The following is a 21,863-nucleotide window of genomic DNA, read 5'->3' on the forward strand; positions in this document are numbered from 1 at the left end:
AAACTCCAATAGGTTGGTCAGGCAGGATCTTCCCTTCACAAAACCATGTTGGCTAGGACCTATCCTGCCCTGCGCCTCTAGGTATTCCGTAACCCCGTCTTTGAGGATAGATTCCAATAACTTTCCCACCACTGACGTCAGACTAATAGGTCTGTAATTTCCTTTATGCTGCCTCCCACCTTTCTTATACAACGGAACTACATCTGCGACCCTCCAGTCCTCCGGAACCACACCTGAATCTATCAATTTCTGGAAAATAATCGCCAATGCCTCCGCTATCTCTAAAGCCACCTCCTTCAGAACCCGGGGATGCACCTCATCCGGTCTGGGAGACTTATCAGTCTTTAGTCCATTTAGTTTTCCTAGCACCTTCTCCCTAGTAATCTTAATTGAACTCAATTCCATTTCGTGAGACTCCTGACTAACCGGCACATTGCTGATGTCCTCCACGGTGAAGACCGATGCAAAATATTCATTCAATTCCTCTGCCATCTCTCTATCGTCCATTATAATAGCTCCTGCACCGTTATCAATTGGTCCTACATCAACCCGTGTCTCTCTTTTACACCTTATGTATTTAAAAAAACTCTTAGTATCCTTTCGAATGTTATCCGCCAACTTCCTTTCATAATTCCTCTTTTCTTTCCTAATGACCTTCTTAGTTTCTCTCTGCAGGTTTTTAAAAGCTTCCCAGTCCTCTGTTTTGCCACTAATTTTTGCTTCTTTGTACGCCGCCCCTTTTGCTTTTATTTTAGCCTTCACCTCTCTCGTTATCCACATTTGTGCCTTTTTTCCATTCAAAACCTTCTTTTTTCTTGGAATATATCTATCCTGCAATTTCCTTATTTCCTGTAGAAATTCCTTCCATTTCTCCTCTGCAGTCCCTCCAGCCAGCTTACTCTTCCAATCTGTGGAGGTTAGATCATTGGAGGACCTTAAAGAAGAAGATGATACATTTTTGAAAGATTGGAATTCAGATTTATGGCGAACTGGCACTGAAGAGGAATTGAAACCTGGGGGCAGATCAGCCATGATCACATTGAATGGTGGGGCAGACTGAGGGGCCAGATGATCTGCTCTTGCTCCTGTGTTCTTGTGACTTGCAGTCTATGCCCACATAAACAAAGATCTATACAACATTGAGGCATGACCTTGGCAGATAATGTGCCAGGCATTGATCATTTCTAAGAAGATCTTGTCTAACCAACTTACCTTAATATTGCCATCAAGTTACTTTGCAATTTCCACTTGCCAGAAATTTAACTGGACCAACTACTTCACAGTTCAGGTTATGAGCAGTTCAGAGGCTAGTTATTCTTTGGTGAATATCTAGTTTTGTACTCCCCAAAATCTTCTCATCACCATCATGGCATGTGATCTTATGAAATACTCTAGTCACTATAGGTGAGTACAGCTCCAACAACACTCAAAGCTTGACATTATGCAGGGTATAGCAGAACATTTGACTGTACAGCTTCCACTATTCTAAGCACTAAATCCTTCTGCCACCAGCATACTGTATCTACAATATTCACCTTTTATCAATGCACTGCAGTGGTCTCCAAGGCTACTTGGACAGAAGCTCCCAGCCTGTGATCTCTACCATTATAAAAGACTAGAACAATGGGTGCATGGGGAAGCCACCACCTGAGAGTTTGTGCACCATCCTATACTTGGAAACATTGCCTCTGGGCCTAAATTCGGGAACTCCCTACTCCCCAGAAAGGCTGCAACTGTTCTAGAAGTCATTACATCACCATCATCTCAGTGGCTAGTGGGGGTGGGCAATAAGTGCTGGCCTTGCCAGTGACTTGTTCAGTTTGTAAAATGATTTTTTCAGAAATGGTATGAAATAAAGCTTGATTAAACTGCCGGAATAGAGTTATTGTATTAGTGGTATTTGGTGTATTGAAAATATATTTAAGGCATATTTAATCTTTTCAGAAATTTGGTAGCATTAGAGCAGATGTGATCGAACAGATGCGATTTAAGCAGAGACTGCGAGTCATTCAGACACTTGAAGATACAACAAAGCGAAATGTAGTGAGTGCAGTAATTTATATTTTACTAGTTTTGTTTGCAATTGCAAACCTTGCTCCACATTTACATTTTAATCTAAAAATAGTTTTAATTTCTTCTAATGTTTAGGTTCGAGCCATTGTGACAGACACTGCATTCACTATAGATGAATTGGAGGAACTCTATGTTCTTTTTAAGGTAAGCAATTTACCTGTGAAAGTCATTTTGGCTAGGTTGGCATGTGAAATACTTCAGTAGTAAGTGTCCATCATTCCTGATAATACTGTGTGCATGTGGTTAAAATGCATCTAAAATGGAAATGCACTGTAAATATAAAGTCTTCCAAAATTGCAGTGTTAAAGCTACTACTTCTGTGGTATAAATGCAAAAGTGTGAAATGGATGGCGATGCAAAATACCATTTGTTGAGAAGATTGTTTAGTTCTATCAAAAACAAAATGTATACATGTCAAGCAGCTATCTTTTAGGGCAGCTGGTGGTCATTGTCTATCTGGCAGTGTAATTTCAGAGCACACATCAACATCTCTATGTTGCAGAGCATGTTATGCACATATAAATATATCCTGTTTCATTTTCATTCCTTGCCCTAACATTTAGCCTGATTCAATCCATTTAGTTCAACCAGTAATAGCACTTTATATAAAAAGTGCAATGACTTAAAACATCTGTTTCTTTCACTAGCAACAAGTAACACTTCACTAACGAGCTTGATTTATCTTAATTTAGTCTTCAGTTCAGAGCATGGTTCTTCTCATAGTTCAACACCAAGGCTGAACTATTTGATTAGTTAGTATACATCAATCAAGCCATTACCTGTAAGGAGTAAGTAAAACAAAACCCAATCAGTTCAATCAACATATAACAGTTGTAGAGAGGACATGGAAATGTGTGGTTGATAAACTAAAATTTAGGGAAATATACTACTGTTATTTTCTGAGGTTAGGGTTGAAGTACATCATCAAAACCAATTTAATATTGTGACTTATATTGTGCTGCAACTTAATTTGAAATGCATTGAGCAAGAAATGAGGAAAGAACAATTGAATTGCATGTATTTCTTCTGTAATTGCTGATTTATTTCTGATTAAGTTCCATATTCATTAGCCTTCTAAATTTCCAGCAGATTTATTTACTCATTTTGGTTTTAATGATTTCTTTCAGACTTGATCAGCAGTAAGAGCAAATATTTCTAATATCACTTAGCAATTTCCAGTATTTGGGTGGTGTCTTCAACTTTGGCCAGGGCATAACAACATAGATAAATATTAGATTAACCAACCACTGCAAATTAAAAGGGAAGTAATAAGCATCTAGTCCAATCTTGCTGCTTTATGCCTCCGTTGATGCTGAAATTTGCAGCAATTATTTTATTTAGTGGAGAAATATCCTTTCTGAACACTTTGTGCAGTGATCTAATATGCAAAAAGTTAATGTATTTGTACCATTAATATATCTCGCTGTCAAATCTGCATCCATTATGTCAATCAGATTTTAAACCATTTTCTCTTCCACTGATCACTAATAATAGTTCCACGTTTCAGGAATAGTGTAACATGCTGTTCAGATAGACAACTGAAAATATTTTAAAAGAAGAATCTTTAAAACTTCAACTTTCTATCTTCCCCTGTTGATCTTACTCCATTTAATTTTATTATGGTATCTTTTCCACCTATCTGGAGAATAGCCCAAACCTAGCTGGTAAATGCCAGTAGTTCTATAGTAAATTGCTGTCAGTTATTTTCATAAAAGTCAGCAAGTTCAGGACTTATTGGCGCATCCAGACACTGAAGTCTCAAATTTGCTGACCAATTCCAAATCTGTCAGTACGCTCTGCCACAGGACTCGAATGGAATCTAAGAGCAGGGCATTAACTTGCTGAGATTCTTCAGCAATTAGCTGAGGAACCTGCTTTGGATCCTGTGCCAAGTTCTCTGAGCCCATACTCTTGTGTCCCTGAGCTCTTGCTGAGCCCTTGTGTCCCACAAGGATTGGTTCTGGGATCTCTGCTTTTTGTGATTTTTTTTTTATTAATGACTTAGACGAGGGGGTAGAAGAGTGGGTTGGTAAGTTTGTAGACGACACAAAGGTTGGTGATGTTATGGATAGTGTAGAGGATTGTCGAAGATTGCAGAGGGACATTGATAGGATGTAGAGCTGGGCTGAGAAGTGGCAGATGGAGTTCAATCTGGAGAATTGTGAGGTGGTGCACTTTGGAAGGACAAACTCCAAGGCGGAGTACAAAGTTAATGGCAGGATTCTGGGTAGTGTGGAGGAGCAGAGGGATCTTGGGGGTTCATATCCACAGATCCCTGAAAATTGCCTCACAGGTGGGTAGGGTAGTTAAGAAAGCTTATGGGATGTTAGCATTCATAAGTCGCGGGATCGAGTTTGAGCTGCGAGGTAATGATGCAGCTCTACAAAACTCTGGTTAGACCACACTTGGAGTACTGCGTCCAGTTCTGGTTGCCTCATTATAGAAAGGATGTGGAAGTGTGGGAAAGGGTGCAGAGATTTACCAGGATGCTGCCTGGTTTAGAGAGTATGCATTATGAGGAGACTAAGGGAGCTAGGGCTTTACTCTTTGGAGAGAAGGAGGATGAGAGGAGACATGATAGAGGTGTACGAAATATTAAGAGGAATAGATAGTGTAGACAGCCAGCGCCTCTTTCCCAGGGCACTAATGCTCAATACAAGAGGGTATGGCTTTAAAGTAATGGATGGGAAATTCAAGGGAGATATCGGAGGAAGGTTTTTTTTACCCAGAGAGTGGTTGGGGCATGGAATGCGCTGCCTGGGGTGGTGGTGGAGGCAGGTACATTAGTCAAATTCAAGAGATTGCTAGGAGGAATTTAAAATGGGAGGGAAATGTGGGAGGAAGGGGTTAGATAGTCTTAGGCAAGGTTTAAAGGTCAGGACAACATTGTGGGCCGAAGGGCCTATATTGTGCTATATTGGTCTGATTCTATGATTCATACTCTTCAGTGATTTTTACAGTTACAGAGAAGGTAGATAAAATTGTGGTAAATTACATTTTTTGAAGTAGTGTTAGTAATATTTCATGTGTTTAAACATTTATATGGTCGTATTTTTTAATTTGTAGAATTAAATATTTATTTTTAACACCTTTTGAGTATTTCTAAAGGTCAGGGGTATTAAAATCATCAGCTGATTAGCTTTAAGACAGCAAAACTAAGCATGTGGCTTTTCTGTCTGTCAGTATGTTGTTCACTAGTTTTTATTTGGGCAGGACTTCTTCCAGATCACCAATACAGCACAAACTTTGACAGGCAAGGCCCTGATACTATTCATTGCCCTGCCAATCAAGTCCAATCTGTTCTCTGCCAGCATGGTTTGTTGCCTTAAATAAAACAAGGTGTGCAGGTGTGATGGGGAAACCAAGCAGCAACTCCAGATGGCAGATCTCATTCAGCGCAACCTTTAACTTTTGAGCCTAATAATTTAGTGCCCATAGGTCAACCAGATTTTAACATGCTGTTAAATCTGCTAATGCACTGAGATGCAAAACAAACTAAAAATATAACTGTACCCTCACGTTAAGGAGGGTTGCATTCCTAGAAGATGGTATTGCGATTTTCCGTAATGCAAACACCTTTTTTCTCCATTGAAATCCACGTAATGTTTATCTCTCAACTGTAATGCCCCCATGGGTGCACAGTCTTGTAGGCAAGGGAATTCTGATTTGTATTATAGGCAAAAGAGAAATAGTTGTTAACTAGAAACATATGTTACATTGTTTGATAAAGCATCATTTTTTAAGAATCAATAGAAGAGATTGCCTTGTCAGTTTCCAAAACAAATCTCTTAAGTGGCCTCCTGCTGTGAACCAGCTGCATGGTAAGCTAGTTCAGTTCTCTGTACAGGTTTTGTGTTTTGTGCTTATTTACCTGTTTCGCACAAATTCTGTAAGAGCAAATGTTTATTCTGTATCTCACATTTTTTGGTAGTGATTTGTGAATTTTGTAAGGGTGAATTTCTGTAGCCCAAACTGCCATGACGTGGTGTTACATTAATAATGCTGTTTCACATTTCAAGAGCAATATTCATAAATATTGTATTGAAATTGGTGGCAGTCTGCCTGATGTCATGGTGTTCAGTCCTGCATGGATTGGAGTGCAACCTTTTTACAGAGGGGCAGGCTCTGGAGCTTTGGCATGGTTGATTAGAGCATAGGGCCATCTGGGCGCTGCTAAGAGATGCTACATTGGAACAAAAGTTCCACGAATTAATACCTGAAAAAAGAATTAACTTGTTTAAGATTTTGACCACTTTCTTTTTCCCCCAAGCAAACTTTCTTTCATTTCTAGTTATTGTTACTAGTATTACTAACCAATGAAGAGAATTTCCTGATGCCTGCTCTAGTGGGCAAGTTTCCATGCCAGGAGAACCTATTTGATAGGCAATATATTTGTTTTTTTTTAATAGCTTGTTTTAAAGTGGGTAGTAAGCTTCAGTGTTCTTTCTGGGCATCTGGTTTGCCACCATCAACTGAGGTCTGGCTCAAATTAATGCACTTTCATGCCTGTGGTCTGGGGTTGATGGGTGGGTCTGAGCTTAGTTGTGCAGGGTGTCTGAATGGGAAAGGAATGGATATCACAATGTGGGTAATGTGACAGGTGTGATTAGGACCAAGGATGTTGCTTGGGGGCAATACAAGCTCTGGTAGGTTTTTGGGGTGGAATTTGGGCACCATTGTAGAGTTGTTCCTGAAGCACTGTAGTTCAGGATCCTCTAAAGTCAAGAACTGAACAGTTGAAGGGAAATAGCTGTTCCTGGTGGTGTGAGACTTCTGTACCTCCTGCCTGATGATAGCTGCGAGAAGATGGCATGGCCTGGATGGTGGCCATCTTTGATGATGTTGCTTTCTTGAGGCAGCGCCTCATGTAGATACTTCTGATGGTGGGGAGGGATGTATTGGGCTGAGTCCACTACTCTCTGCAGCTTCTTGAGTTCCTGTGTATTCAAATTGTCATACCAGACTGTGATGCAACTAGTCAGGATACTTTCAACAGTACATCTGTAGAAGTATGTTAGAGTGTTTGGTGACGTGCTGAACCTCCTTAACCTCCTAAGAAAATAGACGCTGGCGTGCCTTCCTTGTGATTGTATCTATGTGCCGAGCCCAGGACAGGTCATCTGATATGTTAACACCTAGGAATTTAAAGCTGCTGACCCTCTCCACTGACCCACCAATGTAGACTGGTGCATGTTTGCCCTCTTTCCCCTCCCCAAAGTCAACAATCAGTTCTTTAGTTTTACTGATGTTGAGCAAGAGGTTGTTGTTGTGGCACCATTCAACCAGCTGTCCTATCTCCTTCCTGTACATTGGCTATAGGAAGCTGAAATCCAACAGAGCCTTTGAGGGAACATAAAGGAAGCAGGAGAGAAACGGGGGATCAGGAGAGTTAAAAGGGGTTATGAAATGTCTTTCATGAGTAGGATTAAAGAGAATCCCGATGCATTTTGTATCTGTTGAAAGCAAGAGGGTAACTTGGGAGAGGGTAGGACCACTCGACAAAGGAGGAGGAATTTATGCCAGGAGCCAGAGAAGTTGGCAAGGTACTAAATGTGTACTTCGCGTCAGTATTCACTAAGGAGAAGAACATGGAGGATAGTGAGATCAGGGAAGAGGTATGCTGATGCATTAGGATGTGTTGATGTCAAGAAGGAGGTGGTGTTGGGGACTGGAGAATAGTCAGTATTGTTCCTCTGTTTAAGAAGGCAACAGAGATAAACCAGGAAATTATAGGCCAGTGGGCATTACATCAGTGAGATAGTCAGTATGGCTCTGCAGAAGAGGTCATCTCTTACAAACTTGATTGAGCTTTTGGAGGATGTGACAAATATGATTGAGAGTAGGGCAGTGGATGATGTATGCATGAACCTGAGTAAAGCTTTCAACAAGGTCCTTCATGGTAGGCTGGTCCAGAAAATTAAGGCACATGGATCCATGGAGACTTGGTAGATTGGATTCAAAATTGACTTGGCCGTAGTGGTGTATGGGTGATATGCTGACTGGAGATCTGTGACTAGTGGTGTTCTGCAAGGATCAGTGCTGTTTTGTGATGTATATAAATGATCTGGATGAGAATGTAGATGGGCTGATTAGTAAGCTTGCAGATGACACCAAAATTGGTGAAATTGTAGATAATGAGGAAGATTGTCAAAGGATTCAGCAGGATAATTAGACCAGTTGGGAATGTGGGCAGGAAACTGGTAAATGAAGTTTAATCCAGATAAATGTGAGTTGTTGCACTTTGGGAGGTCGAATGGAAAAGGAAAGTATACAGTAAATGGAGGACCCTTGGGAGCATTGATATACAGGGGGATCTTGGGGTGCAAATCCATAGGTCCCTGAAAGTAGCAACACAAATGAAGGAGGAGGTAAGGAAAGCGTACAGTATTCTTGCCTTCATCGGTTGGGGTGTTGAGTATAAAAGTCAAAGTCATGTTGCAGCTATGTAAAACTTTGGTTAGGCCACATTTGGAATATAGTGTGCAGTTCTGGTTGCAATATTTAGGAGGGATGCAGAGGCTTTAGGGAGGGTGCAGAAGAGGTTAACCAGGATGTTGCCTGGATTAGAGAGTATTAACTATATAGAGAGACTGGATAGACTTGGATTGTTTTCTCCAGAGCATCAGAGCTGAAGGGTAACAATGGTAAAAGTATATAAAATTATGTGAGGCATAGATAGGATATAGTTGGTCTTTTTCCCAGGGTGGAAAAGTAAAGTACTAGAGAACATAGGTTTAAAGTGAGGAGGGAAAGTTTTCTATACATTGAGTGGTAGGTGTCTGGAAGACCCTACAAGGGAAAGTGATGGAAGCAGATACAAAAGGAACATTTAAGAGGCATTTAGGCAGGGAATGGAAGGATATGGCCTTGTGCAGGCAGTTTATATTGTCGTCATGGTCAACACAGGCCTGGGTTGAAGGGCATGTCCCTGTGCAATACTGTTCTATGAGGTGAAAGATGGTCATCATCACATCTCACTCCAGGGATGAAAATATATTTTCAATTAAGTAACACTTGAGATGTGAAAGGTATAATGCTATTGAAAATCTATAACTGTGAGTATTTAACAGTGAGATATTAATTGTATAGATGCTTCTTTCATCTTTTTCATCCTAAATGACTCTCAAAGTGTTCAGAAAGAATATTTCTCCTTTAAACAAAATAATTGCTGCAACTTTCAGCATCAATGGAGGCATAAACTACCAGTTTATAATTGTACAGGATTCCTTATTTTAAATGGATTCATGCTTCATTAAAATAATGGATAGAGAAACTTGAGGGAATTGGAGTTTCTACCTACTATCCTTAATTTTGAAAACTATTCCTACTTAAAATAATTATTGCAATATGAGTGAGAATTGACTATCTTAGTACATTCAGTTGAAAATGAGAAAATTACTTTTAATGGTTGTGCAGTAAATGATGCATAACAATTTAGTGAGGATTGAACAGTTTGAGGATAATTCTAAATTTTTGATGAGACTTATAGTGTTGGTTTGATTAAGGGAAAGATTGTGTGCTCTAATTTCTTTTTGTAAATGCTGAATAACATTGGATAAAGGCTGTTTGCTTAATGTGAACTGAAAAGTAGTTTCAAAGTTAATGAGTGAGATGAAAAATTGAATTATTTTGCCTACTCAAGGGTAATGAAGCTTGGAACAAACTCTCACTAATACACTTTGATTTTCTTAACAATTTTTATTCTTTGGAAGAGTATTATACAGGTAATTGATAATGACCTTAAATAGTTTCAGATTGGGAAGATCAGTTGTTGCTGCAGGCCAATGGTGACTGCAAGCCAATTTTGAATATTGAGAATGAGAGGTTAAACAGTTTTTGTGTAATGTTTTCTGTCCAGAAATTATTATTGACAAGAAATCACAGAATCTTTTGTATGTTATATGAATGGAGCAAATGTGATGGAATGGACTGGTAATAGCCATCTTTCCATTTGTTCTTCTGGAATTTCTTTCATTATCTCCCTTTTTTTGTATGCTTAAAGAGCACACTCTGAATATTAGAGCTGACTGTCTTTCTGGAAACTAATGACAAATATAACCTGTGTGAATTCTTTAAAATGTAACTTTTAAACATGTCCATTAATTTCCAAAAATGAGTGATATCTAATATAAAAATATATGGTAAAACTACCTCTTTGTACTCCACACTTAAATGCTGAATATAATAACCTTTTTATCTTTTCACATTTAGGCTGAACATCTCACAAGTTGTTATTGGGGTGGAAACAGTAATGCCACAGATCGGCATGACCCTAGTCTGCCTTATCTTGAACAGTACCGTATTGACTTTGAACAATTCAAGGGATTGTTTGTACTACTTTTTCCCTGGTCATGTGGTGCACATTCGGATATACTAGCTAGACGCTTATTTCGACTACTAGATGAGAATGGAGACTCTTTAATAAACTTCAAAGAATTTGTCACAGGATTAAGTAAGTAATTTTTTCCATTCACCATTGCGCATGGCTTAATCATTAACAACTAAACTGAAAAGTTTATATAGAGTATGCACATTAAAGTACTTAATAAATAGATCAGGCAAGGTCCAGAAGAAAAAAATTTAAAACTTAACATTTTCATCAGTAATTTAAACAGGCACAATGGTTAAATGATAGCACATGCAGCAAAATGGGATGTCAATCTGAGATTGGACTCTTCATAGAGAACTTGAGATCTGGAACCCGATATTTAGGGATGGTCATTCATTTGTGATGATGAACAGGTCTGATGCTGCATCGAGTGGGGTTACTTGTGGTCTTTCTGGCATGAACCTGATGCTGCAGATCAGTTCAAATAACTAAGAACTCCTCAAATCCCCTTTACTTCTACAATTATACTTTCTGTCATTCTTTTGTTTAATTTGAAAGTAACTTCATTCATCGAAAGCAGGGCAAATAAATTGCATCACTTTTTTGTGTATTTTTTTCATACTACTGTTTAATTAAGATGTTAAACAATAGGAAAACTTCACAATAGTAGCGGGGTGGGGAGAAACCCAATTTTAAAGCTCAGCTGTGATTATATTTTTTTTAAACTGAGTAAATGGTCTTTTCTGAGTTTTTATTTATAATTAATTTCTGTAATTTGTTTTCATAGGTACAATGTGTCATGCAGATCTTGTAGAAAAATTGAAACTGCTATATAAAGTACATGTGCTTCCTGGTAAGAATATTGTTATTTATCTATATCACAGGTAGAAATGGTATGTATTTCTCTAGTCTGCACTCTTTATATAATTATTCACGTCTCAGCAGAGATGACATTACCGGTAGGGGAGAGAAATTGTGTGTAAAAACAATTTTAATGGATGGAGAAAACTCAGAAGGACTGTGGGAATTTTGAAATGAAGTACTGAGCATTAGAATAGATCCCAATCCTCAACATTCATTGCAAGACTGAAAGGGCAGAAATTCAGGAACATTTTTTTTTCTTCCATGCATTTATTTCCTTGATCACTTCAGTTCAGGTGATGGTACTTTTTCATTGCTTTTAGGTGGGGAGTTTCAGGAGTGTCATGGGTAGGTGGCTGTACAATCTCTTGATGAAGATGGTCATTGCCTGGAACTAAAGTGTCACGTTACATTCATGCCAGATATCAACACATACTTGAATGTTGTTCAAGTTTTGGTGCATGTAGGCATGGACTGCTACGTTTTCTGAGGAAATCAACATTGTGCAGTCATCAATGAACCTTCCCATTTCTGACCATATAGTTGAGGGAAGGTCATTGATGAAAGGGTTGATGATTAAGCCTGGGACTCTGCCCTGAGGAACATCTGCACAGCTTCAGTGAGCTGGATTTGATCCTCTGTCCATGTGGATGTTGCACATTCTCCCTGTGGCTCTGTGGGTTTCCCCAAATCCTCTGGTTTCCATGGTCTTTTTGAACAGAGGCTCTGATGTTTGGAGTCAAGTAGTCTTGGCAAACCCAAACTCTACATTGGTGAGCAATTTATTGATGAGTAAATGCTGCTTGATGCTAATTTCAATGACACCTTCCATCACATTGCTGATGACCAGAGTACAGACTGATCAGATGGTAATTAATCAGATTGATTTGTCCCCATGTTTGTGAATACATGGGCAGTTTTATACAGTGGTTGATGTAAGAGTTGTAATTATACTGGGATAAGTTAGCTAGAGGTATGGCTACTTCTGTTGTAAGTTTTCAATACTAGAGCCACATTGTCTGGTGCAATAACCTTTGCTTTATCCATTGCTCTTAGCCATTTCTTGATATCATGTAGACTGAATTGAACTGGCTGAAGACAGGCTACAATAATGCTGGAGACCACAGGAGGAGGCTGAGATCGATCATGCAATAGATACTTAAGGTTGAAGGTGGTTGCAAATGCTTTTATCTTGTCCTTGGCAGTTGTGCGCTGGATGAGAATGTTCTTCCTATTTCTGTTATCAATGGTGGTGGATACCATATGACTAGATATGACAGGACTGCACAGCTTTGATCAGATCCTTTTGGTAATTGATTGCTTATCCCTAGCAATTGTATGATGCATTTGCTTTTTAAGCACAAGATCAATCCACTGTAACATTGCTGGTTTGGCACCTCACTTTTAGATGAGCTTGTTGCTGCTCCCAATTTATCATTCTGGGCTCCTATTGAACCAAGGTTGCTTCCTGGCTTATTTGTAGGAGTAGAGTGAGGCATATTCCAGGCCATGAAGTTGCAAATTGTGGTGAAAGTAGATTTTTCTATTATCAGTGACTCACAGGAGGTCCAGTTCTCTTCTGTTCACATAGGAACCTGCTCAGTTGATGCAAGGCTCGTGCTGATCACACTAAAAAGATGGTACGGTCAGGATGATTAGTGAGATCGGGATAATTATCAAGAGGAAGTTTCTTTGCTCACATTTAATCTGATTCCATGAGACATCGCGGTCTGCAGTCAATGTTGAGGGCTTCCAGTTTCACTTAATCTGAGCTGTGCACCAGCTCTGGTGGATCTGTCCTGTCGGTAGATTGTGATGATGAGAGTGACATGTTGGCTTTAGTTAAGAATCTCTTGAGTGCAGCTGTTATGCTGTTGCTTAAAAAGTCTATGGGGTAGTTCTCTTGGTTTGGACATCATGTAATCAACTAGATCTTTGCAATGTCAATTGGGAAACACTGCCTTTGCAGTTTTAGAACTCAGTGCTAGTTGATGGAGGGTTGTCAAGTTTTAGTCTCATTGTGTTTCAACATAGTGGTGTTTATGGAATTTGTTAGGCCAATTCAGTGGGAACGTGAGCAACCAAATTGCTATAGCAAGATTGTGTAAGGACTGGTTTCCATAAGGGTGCAGTCAAATTTCACATCACGGATTCTTGTTGTCCTTGCAAGTGCACTAACTGTACAGTATGCTTTGTGCCTGTATGAGATTAAACAGCTTGGTACAAGCTGCGTATGCTGAGCCAGCTTTCTGTAGTTGGTCATAAATATTCAGAAATATTAGGGAGTATTTTGGCAGGCATGTCCAAATGCAGTTCAGGCTACTTTCACGTAATGTGTTACACGCTTTGATTGTATATTTCTAGAATTCTGCAGCACACGGATTATTTGGTCTTCTGTATCTCTGTCATTCCATTGGGCATAGTTTAGCACAGTATACTTCGGGAAGAGGGCCTCCTATGATATCTCTCAAAGTGAGAAATTTTATTTGTGTGTACAGTTACATTAACCAGTGTGAAGGCATTGACCTGTATTGAATGTCTCAAAGCTTTTCCACTTCAAACATATTGGTCTGGAGGACATGCTGGCCAACTGTTGATTATTTTCACTCACAAGCTTCATTTATTTAATGATAATGGCATAAAACCAAAATAGAAACATTAACCACAAAAGCCTACAATTAGAAACTGGAGGTCCTGTTCCCGAGCCTGGTATTGTGCCTAATGGTGATAGTAAAAAAGATGCAAAAGAGTATAGCTATCTTTTTGGCAGTTTGTAAATGTGTAAGAAAGCTCTCACCTCCTAAAAGTAGCTCTGTGCACTAATTAAAAATACCCTTTGTCTCCATATAAGAGGATTGAATCCTGTGATGTTAGTTCCATTCATCTTGTAAATGCTCTTTTTTTTCAACGCAAGGACATATTAGTCTGAATTTCTGCTGAGTGGTTCACTCTTTGTGATTGCTGCTTGCTGTCCACTAAGTATGCAAACTACATCCAGAGGGCCAGCTCTGACCCAATGTTCTGTTTAATCCAGGGCTTTTGATTGTAAGTAGCAAGCACTGTCCACAGAATTACTTTTGACAGTTGATTTGAAGCCTCCCTACTACACTTATCAGTTCTCAAAACTGCTAATAATATGTGAACGTCTCTGACAAATATAAAAAGTCAATCTATTAGAAATTAAGCTTAATATTAAAAATGTTCAAAATTCTTCTTAAAAAATGACATGAGAAAACAAACAATATAATTAACTCGGTTAAATGGGAAAAAAAATGTAAATGTGTTTATAGATGTTTCTTGCAGCTGTTCTCTCCATTCAATTAAAATGAGCTTGCTGTTCCTGTTCCAGGTTGATCATAGACAGGAATAGCAGGCAGATTTCCAATGTTTCTTGATTAGTTAACTGCAGAAATTCATACTTCCCTGCTGGGCTCCAAGAGGAATGCAATGGTCCTATTTGGAATTTCCGTCTTGGGACATGCTTGTGTGTGTCAGGAGCTTGTGCTCAGTTAAAGGCTACATGTCTTCAGTTTCCTACAGACTGGTGGCATTTTGGCAGAGGGTTTGGGGCCAGTTGAACATTTCACTACACATAACCTAAAATGTGAAAATCTTTCAAATTGAGTGGTTTAAAATGGGTTAAACCATAAATCGGACCATCTATTAATTGTTGCAAAGAAAACATTCATGTTCAAAAAGGTTTCCCAAGAACCGAATGAAGATGTTTCTTCTCATTGTCCTTAGAACCATTTTTCAATGAACAAGAGGACCCTGATTCTGCATTTGAAGCTACGCAATACTTCTTTGAAGATATAACACCTGAAACTGTTCACGGTAGGTTTTATGGTCATCTTATTGTCTATTTTTAATAGTGTATTTATAACGCAAGATAAGGCAATGCATTGTTATAGGTCTCATTGACTGAGACATGTAGAAGTAGCTGCATAGGTGCAATAAAATAGATTGCAAAAAGGGCGAAGGCTAGCTACACGTTAATATCATGGGATCAAGCAGTATTTTACTGGATGCAAACGGTATCTTTCTGAAGTTCGGCTTTTGGAAAATGTTATAGAAAATGGTGGGTAAGACGCATGAAAATTGAACTTGTGAATGAATTCCACACACTAAACAGTTTCCTGTTCCAGATGCTGTCCATCAGGTGTAGCTATAATTGACAGATGTCCCAGAAGAATTTTGTCAGTTTTTTGATATCCTTAGAAGTGGATGGAAAGGCTCTGTTATACATCTTGCTGCTAAATTAGAATTGCACAGTCGTTCACTCTGAGCAAAGAAACCTTAAGAGGAAAAGAAAATGAACACAGCTGTTTTTGAAATTTTACAAATGTTTCTCTCTCTCTCTCTAAAAGCTGCTTCAGCTTTGTAACTCAGTTGATATTCAGCTCTAGAGGGATTAGTAGAATTAGAGAATATAATTAAATCCTATAGTTGAAAAACTATAGAAAATGATACACCTTTTCACATTTGTCTCTTGCTGAGAATGAAAAAGAATACTTAATGTTTTAGATGGGAGAATCATTATCATGTGAACTCTGAAACATGTCAAATTTGTGAAATTTTTACAGCAATTAAACTTTTTGTAGTCTGAGATTTGCTACCTTGAAAGCAACTGTACTTTAGCAGTAATTTTTTTGCACATAACATAATTCTCTCATCATTGCAAACCACAAAACATCCAATTTATGGTGAGCAAAATCATATAATTAAGAAACTAGGTCATTTCTACAGAGACATTTTTTTTATTCTGCAAACAAGCCCTGAAACAGTGCTTTAAATGTGGATCTGTTCAATTGTTATGAATGGAATTTCTTGGTTTCTGATACTGTCAACTTGTGTAAAGAGATTTTCAAATCGTTTTACACAAGTTGATAGTGTCAGAAACCAAGAAATTAACCCCTTTTGGTTATAGCAAGTCATTGTCCAATGAACTAGTAGTCTTGGGAATGCACTAATAACCCACCACAGTTCCCACTAAACCTTCAGACTGATGCAAAATATCTTGGAATCTACTCGACCAAAATTGATGAAAATAATATCATGTTAAATTCATTCTGAACCATATTTCCACTTTTTGTCTGTACATAAAAGTACATAAAATTAGGAGCGGTCCTCTCTTGCTTTTGCCTTTCCTATTCTTCTGCAGTACTCCACCCCCCCCCCCCCCCAAGAAAGCAGTGATGCAGTGTGACTGGTGGAAGAGTGATGGGTTGAATTGGAGGATGTTCTGACTGTATCACCTGAGCGTGAATTATAGTGGTTTGGTGTTAACCAGCTAAAAGTCAATGGCCAAGTTGCTAGCTTTGCATGGAGGTCCTGCTGTTCCCTCCGGGTAGTATTCCTTGAAATGTGTTGGAAGGCAAATTGTTGGAATGTCATAATCCCCTCAAACATGTTGCCCATCAGATTCTGAATATCAATTAGGTTGCAAGTGTTACAATGGAGCTGGCCACTGTTCCCATGCTGAAAAGGATAGACTTAGGCCCTGACCATCAACTTGCTAAAGTCCTCGCCTGCGTCTTTTGCAGCAGAACTCATGCAACCCTGATCTCCTGGGAAGCTTTCACTTGGGCTAGCCTTCCCATTGCCCTGCCGCCTCTCATCTCTGAAGACTGAGCATGTGCAGATCCCTTCTCTAAACTGTGCTGCAGAAATGCATGATGTGCAAGTATTTTGTGACTGAGAAGTTCAGATTGAGTGACGGGTCCACCTTCCATGTGATCTGTTCCACCCTTGCCTGAGAAGAGGAGGGATCTTGGCAATCTGAAAGAAGCATGTGTAGGATTATGGTGAGGGAGGAAACAAGTTAGAGTAGTGTGGCTACATCACCTGCAGCTTATAAATCAGAAGAGATTTTGGAATGTGAGGAGAATTAAGAGTGAGTGATGTCTTTGCTAGCATTGTCTGTGGATTCTTATGGCAGCTCCTTCAATGATGGTGAGAACTTGTCCACCAGGGTGATGAGAATTGGATCCAGGCTTGTTCCCCCCACTGGTCTGTTGCTGCTCTCATCAAGTATATTGAGTTTTATCTCGCAAATAAGTCATGTGTTTCAGTGAATGTCTTTCAGTGTTTCTGGGTAATGCACCTGCTATAGTGAACTAGCAGGCAAAGTTTGGATGTTCTGGGTTATGGACATTGTAAAGCTTGGTGTAGTGGTAAGTATGTGAAGGTTTTGAGTGTTTGTTAGGATTCCTAGTTGTTAAGAGATGGTTGAGTGATGGGGAGCTATTGCATGAAGCATTGTGTGAGGCTAGTGACTGAGCTGTGAGATGGATTTTATGTACTCATGGGTGTTGGCTGCATTTGTAAAAGTAAAGTTTTTCTGACTCTGTATCAATGTTTTTGGGGCTTTATTTCTGGTACTTTGTTTGCAAACTCTTCAATCACTTTGCTACAGGTTGGATTGTAGTACTCTTTACTTCACCAACCAAGACTTCCAGAGCTACATCTGAAAAGTGGAGTTGCTGCTCTTACTCAAGTTCTGCCGTGGCATCTATCACTATAAAGCATCTAACTTTTTAAGATGTGCAACCATGGCTTCATTCAGTGCTAGCATGCTTCAGCAGGTGTCAGCTGCTCATGAAATTGAGCAGCAAGGTTGGCAACAGGCGGCTGAAGCTGATTAGATGTTGAAGTCCGGAGTTTGAAGTGCAGTTTTGTGTTTGTTCTGCACCAGGTCAAAAGCTACCCTTCAGTTGCTCAACACAATCCCAGCATGTATTCAGCTGTTTTCAGTTTAGTATTTCAATCCCTTCTCCACATTTGTTTGCAAAAAAAAATTACAATTGTTTTATTAAGTACATCGCTCCTTAATTTTTAGTTTTTACAACATGATGGGTGAAATCTTGTCAGAACATGAAATCCTACAGAATATAGACTTTTACCAGATGGTCAAAAACAATGCACCATAACTTGCTGTTGGGAGGGGCGGGGGGGTGGTGGGCGCAGGGTGTGGGGAAGGTATTTGAAATCTCAATAAATAACGGGGCCGACAGTGTATTAGCTTAACAACTGAAGTTTTAAGATCGAGAAAGAAATGGGAACAGCCAGGAGGAAAATGAATTTAAATTGGTAAATTTGTTAAATGGGGTATAGAAAGATAAATAGAAAAGAAAACAGAAGAGAGAAAAAGATTCAAAGTAAAACAAAAATATTTTAAAAATTGGCACATCATAAACACTCTCCAGGAAGATTCAACCCAAAACCTTTAAAAAATAATATGGCAATTATTTTTTACAGCAGGTAATAAAATAACTTTTTTATTTCAGTTACAGAAATTGAGTCAAGAACAAAAAGTGAAACAGAAGATGGCTTTGTCACTGTAAACCTGAGGAATGAGAAAGGTAGAGACTGAAGTATACCAACTGATGCTCCACAAATAGATTTTAAAATTAACACTTAAAGAAATATTGTACTGTTTTAAAATTTTGTCTCAACTTTTACAATGGAACTTAGTATAATCTGGTAGCTCGATGTTTGGTTAACCTGTTTTGTTTTTGCTCTGTTATAGTGGAGAAGCAACAAAATCCACATGATTATCGACATTACATCAGAATGTGGGCACAGGAAAGAGAGCCTAAGTTGCAGAATATCAAAGATTTGCCTAAACTGAATCAGGTAAATTAGATCCTTCTATACCCTAGCATGTAACTAGCAACTTAGTAACTTCCAAACACACTGACATTTAAAGCACACTTGTTCTTAATCCTTTGCAGGAGCAATTCATTGAGCTATGTAGAACTTTGTACAACATGTTCAGTGAAGATGCAAATGAGCAAGAATTGTACCATTCTACTGCAGCTGTAACTAGTTTACTTCTAGAGATTGGTGAAGTAGGAAAACAGTTCATCAGTCAGGCACTTCAAGAACCAGGCAGCAGTCATGATAGTAAAAGCAGAATGCATCCGAGGAAGGAAAACCAACCATTACATTATGGACAAGGGGATTCTTTCTGTGCCATCCTTGATGGGATGGATGATGAAAAGGTGTCTTCCAGTGAGATGCAAGAAATTAAACTGGATGACAGTTCACCAAAAGAAAATGGTATTTCTTCAGCAATGTTAATCTCTGATGACGAAACTAAAGACGATACTTCCATGTCCTCGTACTCTGTGCTGAGTGCTGGCTCTAATGACGATGAGAAGTTACAATGTGAGGACATCACAGAGGACACGGTACTTGTGCGTAATAACAATGAAAACCCGCTTCCCAGGAGTAATAACGTAGACAAAGACTGGGCTATCACCTTTGAGCAGTTTCTGGCTTCACTTCTGACAGAGTCTGCTTTGGTGAGATACTTTGAGAGGGCTGGGCTAGTGATGCCCAGGATTACAAATGCCAAGAATGTCAGAATGATGGGAAAACAAATCACAGCAGTAAATGACTATGAGATTGCTCCAATCTCAGGATAAGGTTATTTCTGCTGCTTCTTTCTTGATATTACATAAAGTAATGTTCCATAAACCATGTAGACCAATGAAATGTTTAGTAAACAATGTGTACAGTAGTTTCAGAAAAGTTGTCCTATGTATTGTATCTTGTATTGTAAATTATAAGATGAAAATTTCCCCTCCTAAACCCATGTTTTGTTGCCATTAGACGTAAAGCTTTAATTTATAACATCTGTAGAAAACCGGAGCACCTGCACTTTTCCTTCATGCTGCTTTTTAAACTGGAGAAATTATTTTTGTTTATTAATCATTTGTGACCAATGATTCCTTGTAACTTTATATGTTGACCTGCATCTTCTAATGTTACTGAAACCATTCCTGGAAATTTTCATTTTTATACTAGAGACCTGTTCTAATACGACTTCTGTCTTTTGTTTTCAAACTGAAGTTGCTGTTTTAAATTGGTTTCTTTCCCATGTTTTTAAAATGATTCTTGGATGTTGGCTTGACCTTTAAAATGATGGGAACAATATAAAGAATAAAATTAAAATACCAGTTTAAAGCACTCAGTTAGACTGGTTAATTGTTGATACATTGATCTTGGGCATCTGGCAAAAACAACTAACTATTGTGTAATCATTAAAAATGTCTAAGGATAAAAATCAGTCAGATAATAAAATGGAGATTGAAAATTGTAAATGAAGATAGATCTGAAGTTCCCTGTCTTCATTAAATTGTATTGTGGAGCAAGAAATTGAAAAGGCAGGGTAAAGAGAAGAGACAAAGGCAGAGACAACCCCAGAGAGAGAGAGAAACATGCACATGGTAAGGGATCGTACACTCTGGTGTGGAAACATTGGAAGCACAAGATTTACAGAGGCTTGAGGGGAGAGAGAACTACACAGACAAATAAAGAGAAGCAAGCAGAGAGAGAGAAGGAGATTCTGAACCATGATAAATTTAGTAGCGGGAAGGTCCAAGTTTGAGTGTCCTTTGTCTGGGCCTGTGATCATGCAATGTTTTTCAGTGTCTATGGCTGTTGTCTGTTGTGACTGAGGTTTGTCTCATCATTGAAATCTAGCTCCTGTGCTCATTCTGGATCTGTTTCCAAAACTGGCAAAAGTATTTGGAACATTTGTCACTAGAAACTTCCAACTATTTTTTTTCTAGGCTTTAAACAACCAGCCACTCTTATGGGAACAGAGACTGCAGATGCTGGAATCTGGAGCAAAAAAACAAGATGCTGGAGGAACTTGGCGGGTCAGACGCATCTGTGGAGGGAAATGGAAAGTCTTCAGTATGGGTCAAGACCCTTTATCTGGATTCGGGTTGAAGGGTCGAGACCTGAAACATCGACTTTCCATTTCCCTCCCCAGATGCTGCCTGACCTGCTGAGTTCCTCCAGCATCTTGTTTGTCACTCTTATGGGACCCTCGAAGCTGTCAAAGAAGCTCTGTGTAAAATTTTATCAAATGTAAATGTGTGGCCTCCCTCCACATCAAAACCACACCTGAGCCAAATACATTCATGGGGTTAATAGATGGCATTTATGATGGTGCACAAGGATCATTCTAAAATTGGCTTTGATGCATGATTGCCCCTGGTTTAGAATATCATGGAGCCTAAATTCACTGCTGATAGGACTTGGTTTGCTTGCAGCCTGGCCAAGTAAGGGCTGTTAGGCTCCCTGGAACCCAAAACTTGCCAGATTTCTTCAATCTAGTTTTACAATGACTATTCTCTGTTGGACAAGCCAAATTTATATAACATTTCATTGTAATGTTTAATATGCTCTGGATAGACCATCTCAAGATCAATCTAATAACCTTTCATAGCTGGTTAATTATTGAAGTTCAAACAGCACCCTTCCATTCAATTTCCCCGAGCGAGTAATTTTGTTTTCTGTGGATGAAGTCTGTAAGTCAATACTGAGGAGACACTATGCACTGCACAGCTGGTTCGAAGTAAATCTGACACTTTCCCTGGAGAAAGGGTTTACTTGAAGTTTAATACCAGCACTTGTAAGGAAAGGCATCAAGGAATTTTAAATGCAGGTCTGCCGGCATATAGATCATGAAGACATTTCAAGGCCAAGTAATTGTAAAGTCCCACAATCTAATGTAAAGCTATCTTTCATGCTCTTTGAGTGATAAGTTGGTGCATATACAATACTTTCTGTATAATATATTTAC

The 21,863-nt window shown here is 38.9% G+C and overlaps 1 protein-coding gene across 1 annotated transcript in view; it reads left to right on the forward strand.

Annotated features, from left to right (window-relative positions):
- The window catches only part of tbc1d9 (TBC1 domain family, member 9 (with GRAM domain)), a 70,751-nt gene extending 50,251 nt beyond the window's left edge, over positions 1 to 20,500 (forward strand). Inside the window, 8 exon segments of the mRNA XM_052036484.1 lie at positions 1,945 to 2,043; positions 2,149 to 2,217; positions 10,285 to 10,525; positions 11,190 to 11,255; positions 15,008 to 15,097; positions 18,550 to 18,624; positions 18,792 to 18,898; positions 18,997 to 20,500. Coding sequence (XP_051892444.1) covers positions 1,945 to 2,043; positions 2,149 to 2,217; positions 10,285 to 10,525; positions 11,190 to 11,255; positions 15,008 to 15,097; positions 18,550 to 18,624; positions 18,792 to 18,898; positions 18,997 to 19,692 — 1,443 coding nt within the window. The 3' untranslated portion in view covers positions 19,693 to 20,500.
- The last annotated feature ends 1,363 nt before the right edge of the window (positions 20,501 to 21,863 follow it).

Source organism: Pristis pectinata, chromosome 2 (assembly GCF_009764475.1).
Source record: "Pristis pectinata isolate sPriPec2 chromosome 2, sPriPec2.1.pri, whole genome shotgun sequence".
Classification (NCBI taxonomy): domain Eukaryota; kingdom Metazoa; phylum Chordata; class Chondrichthyes; order Rhinopristiformes; family Pristidae; genus Pristis; species Pristis pectinata.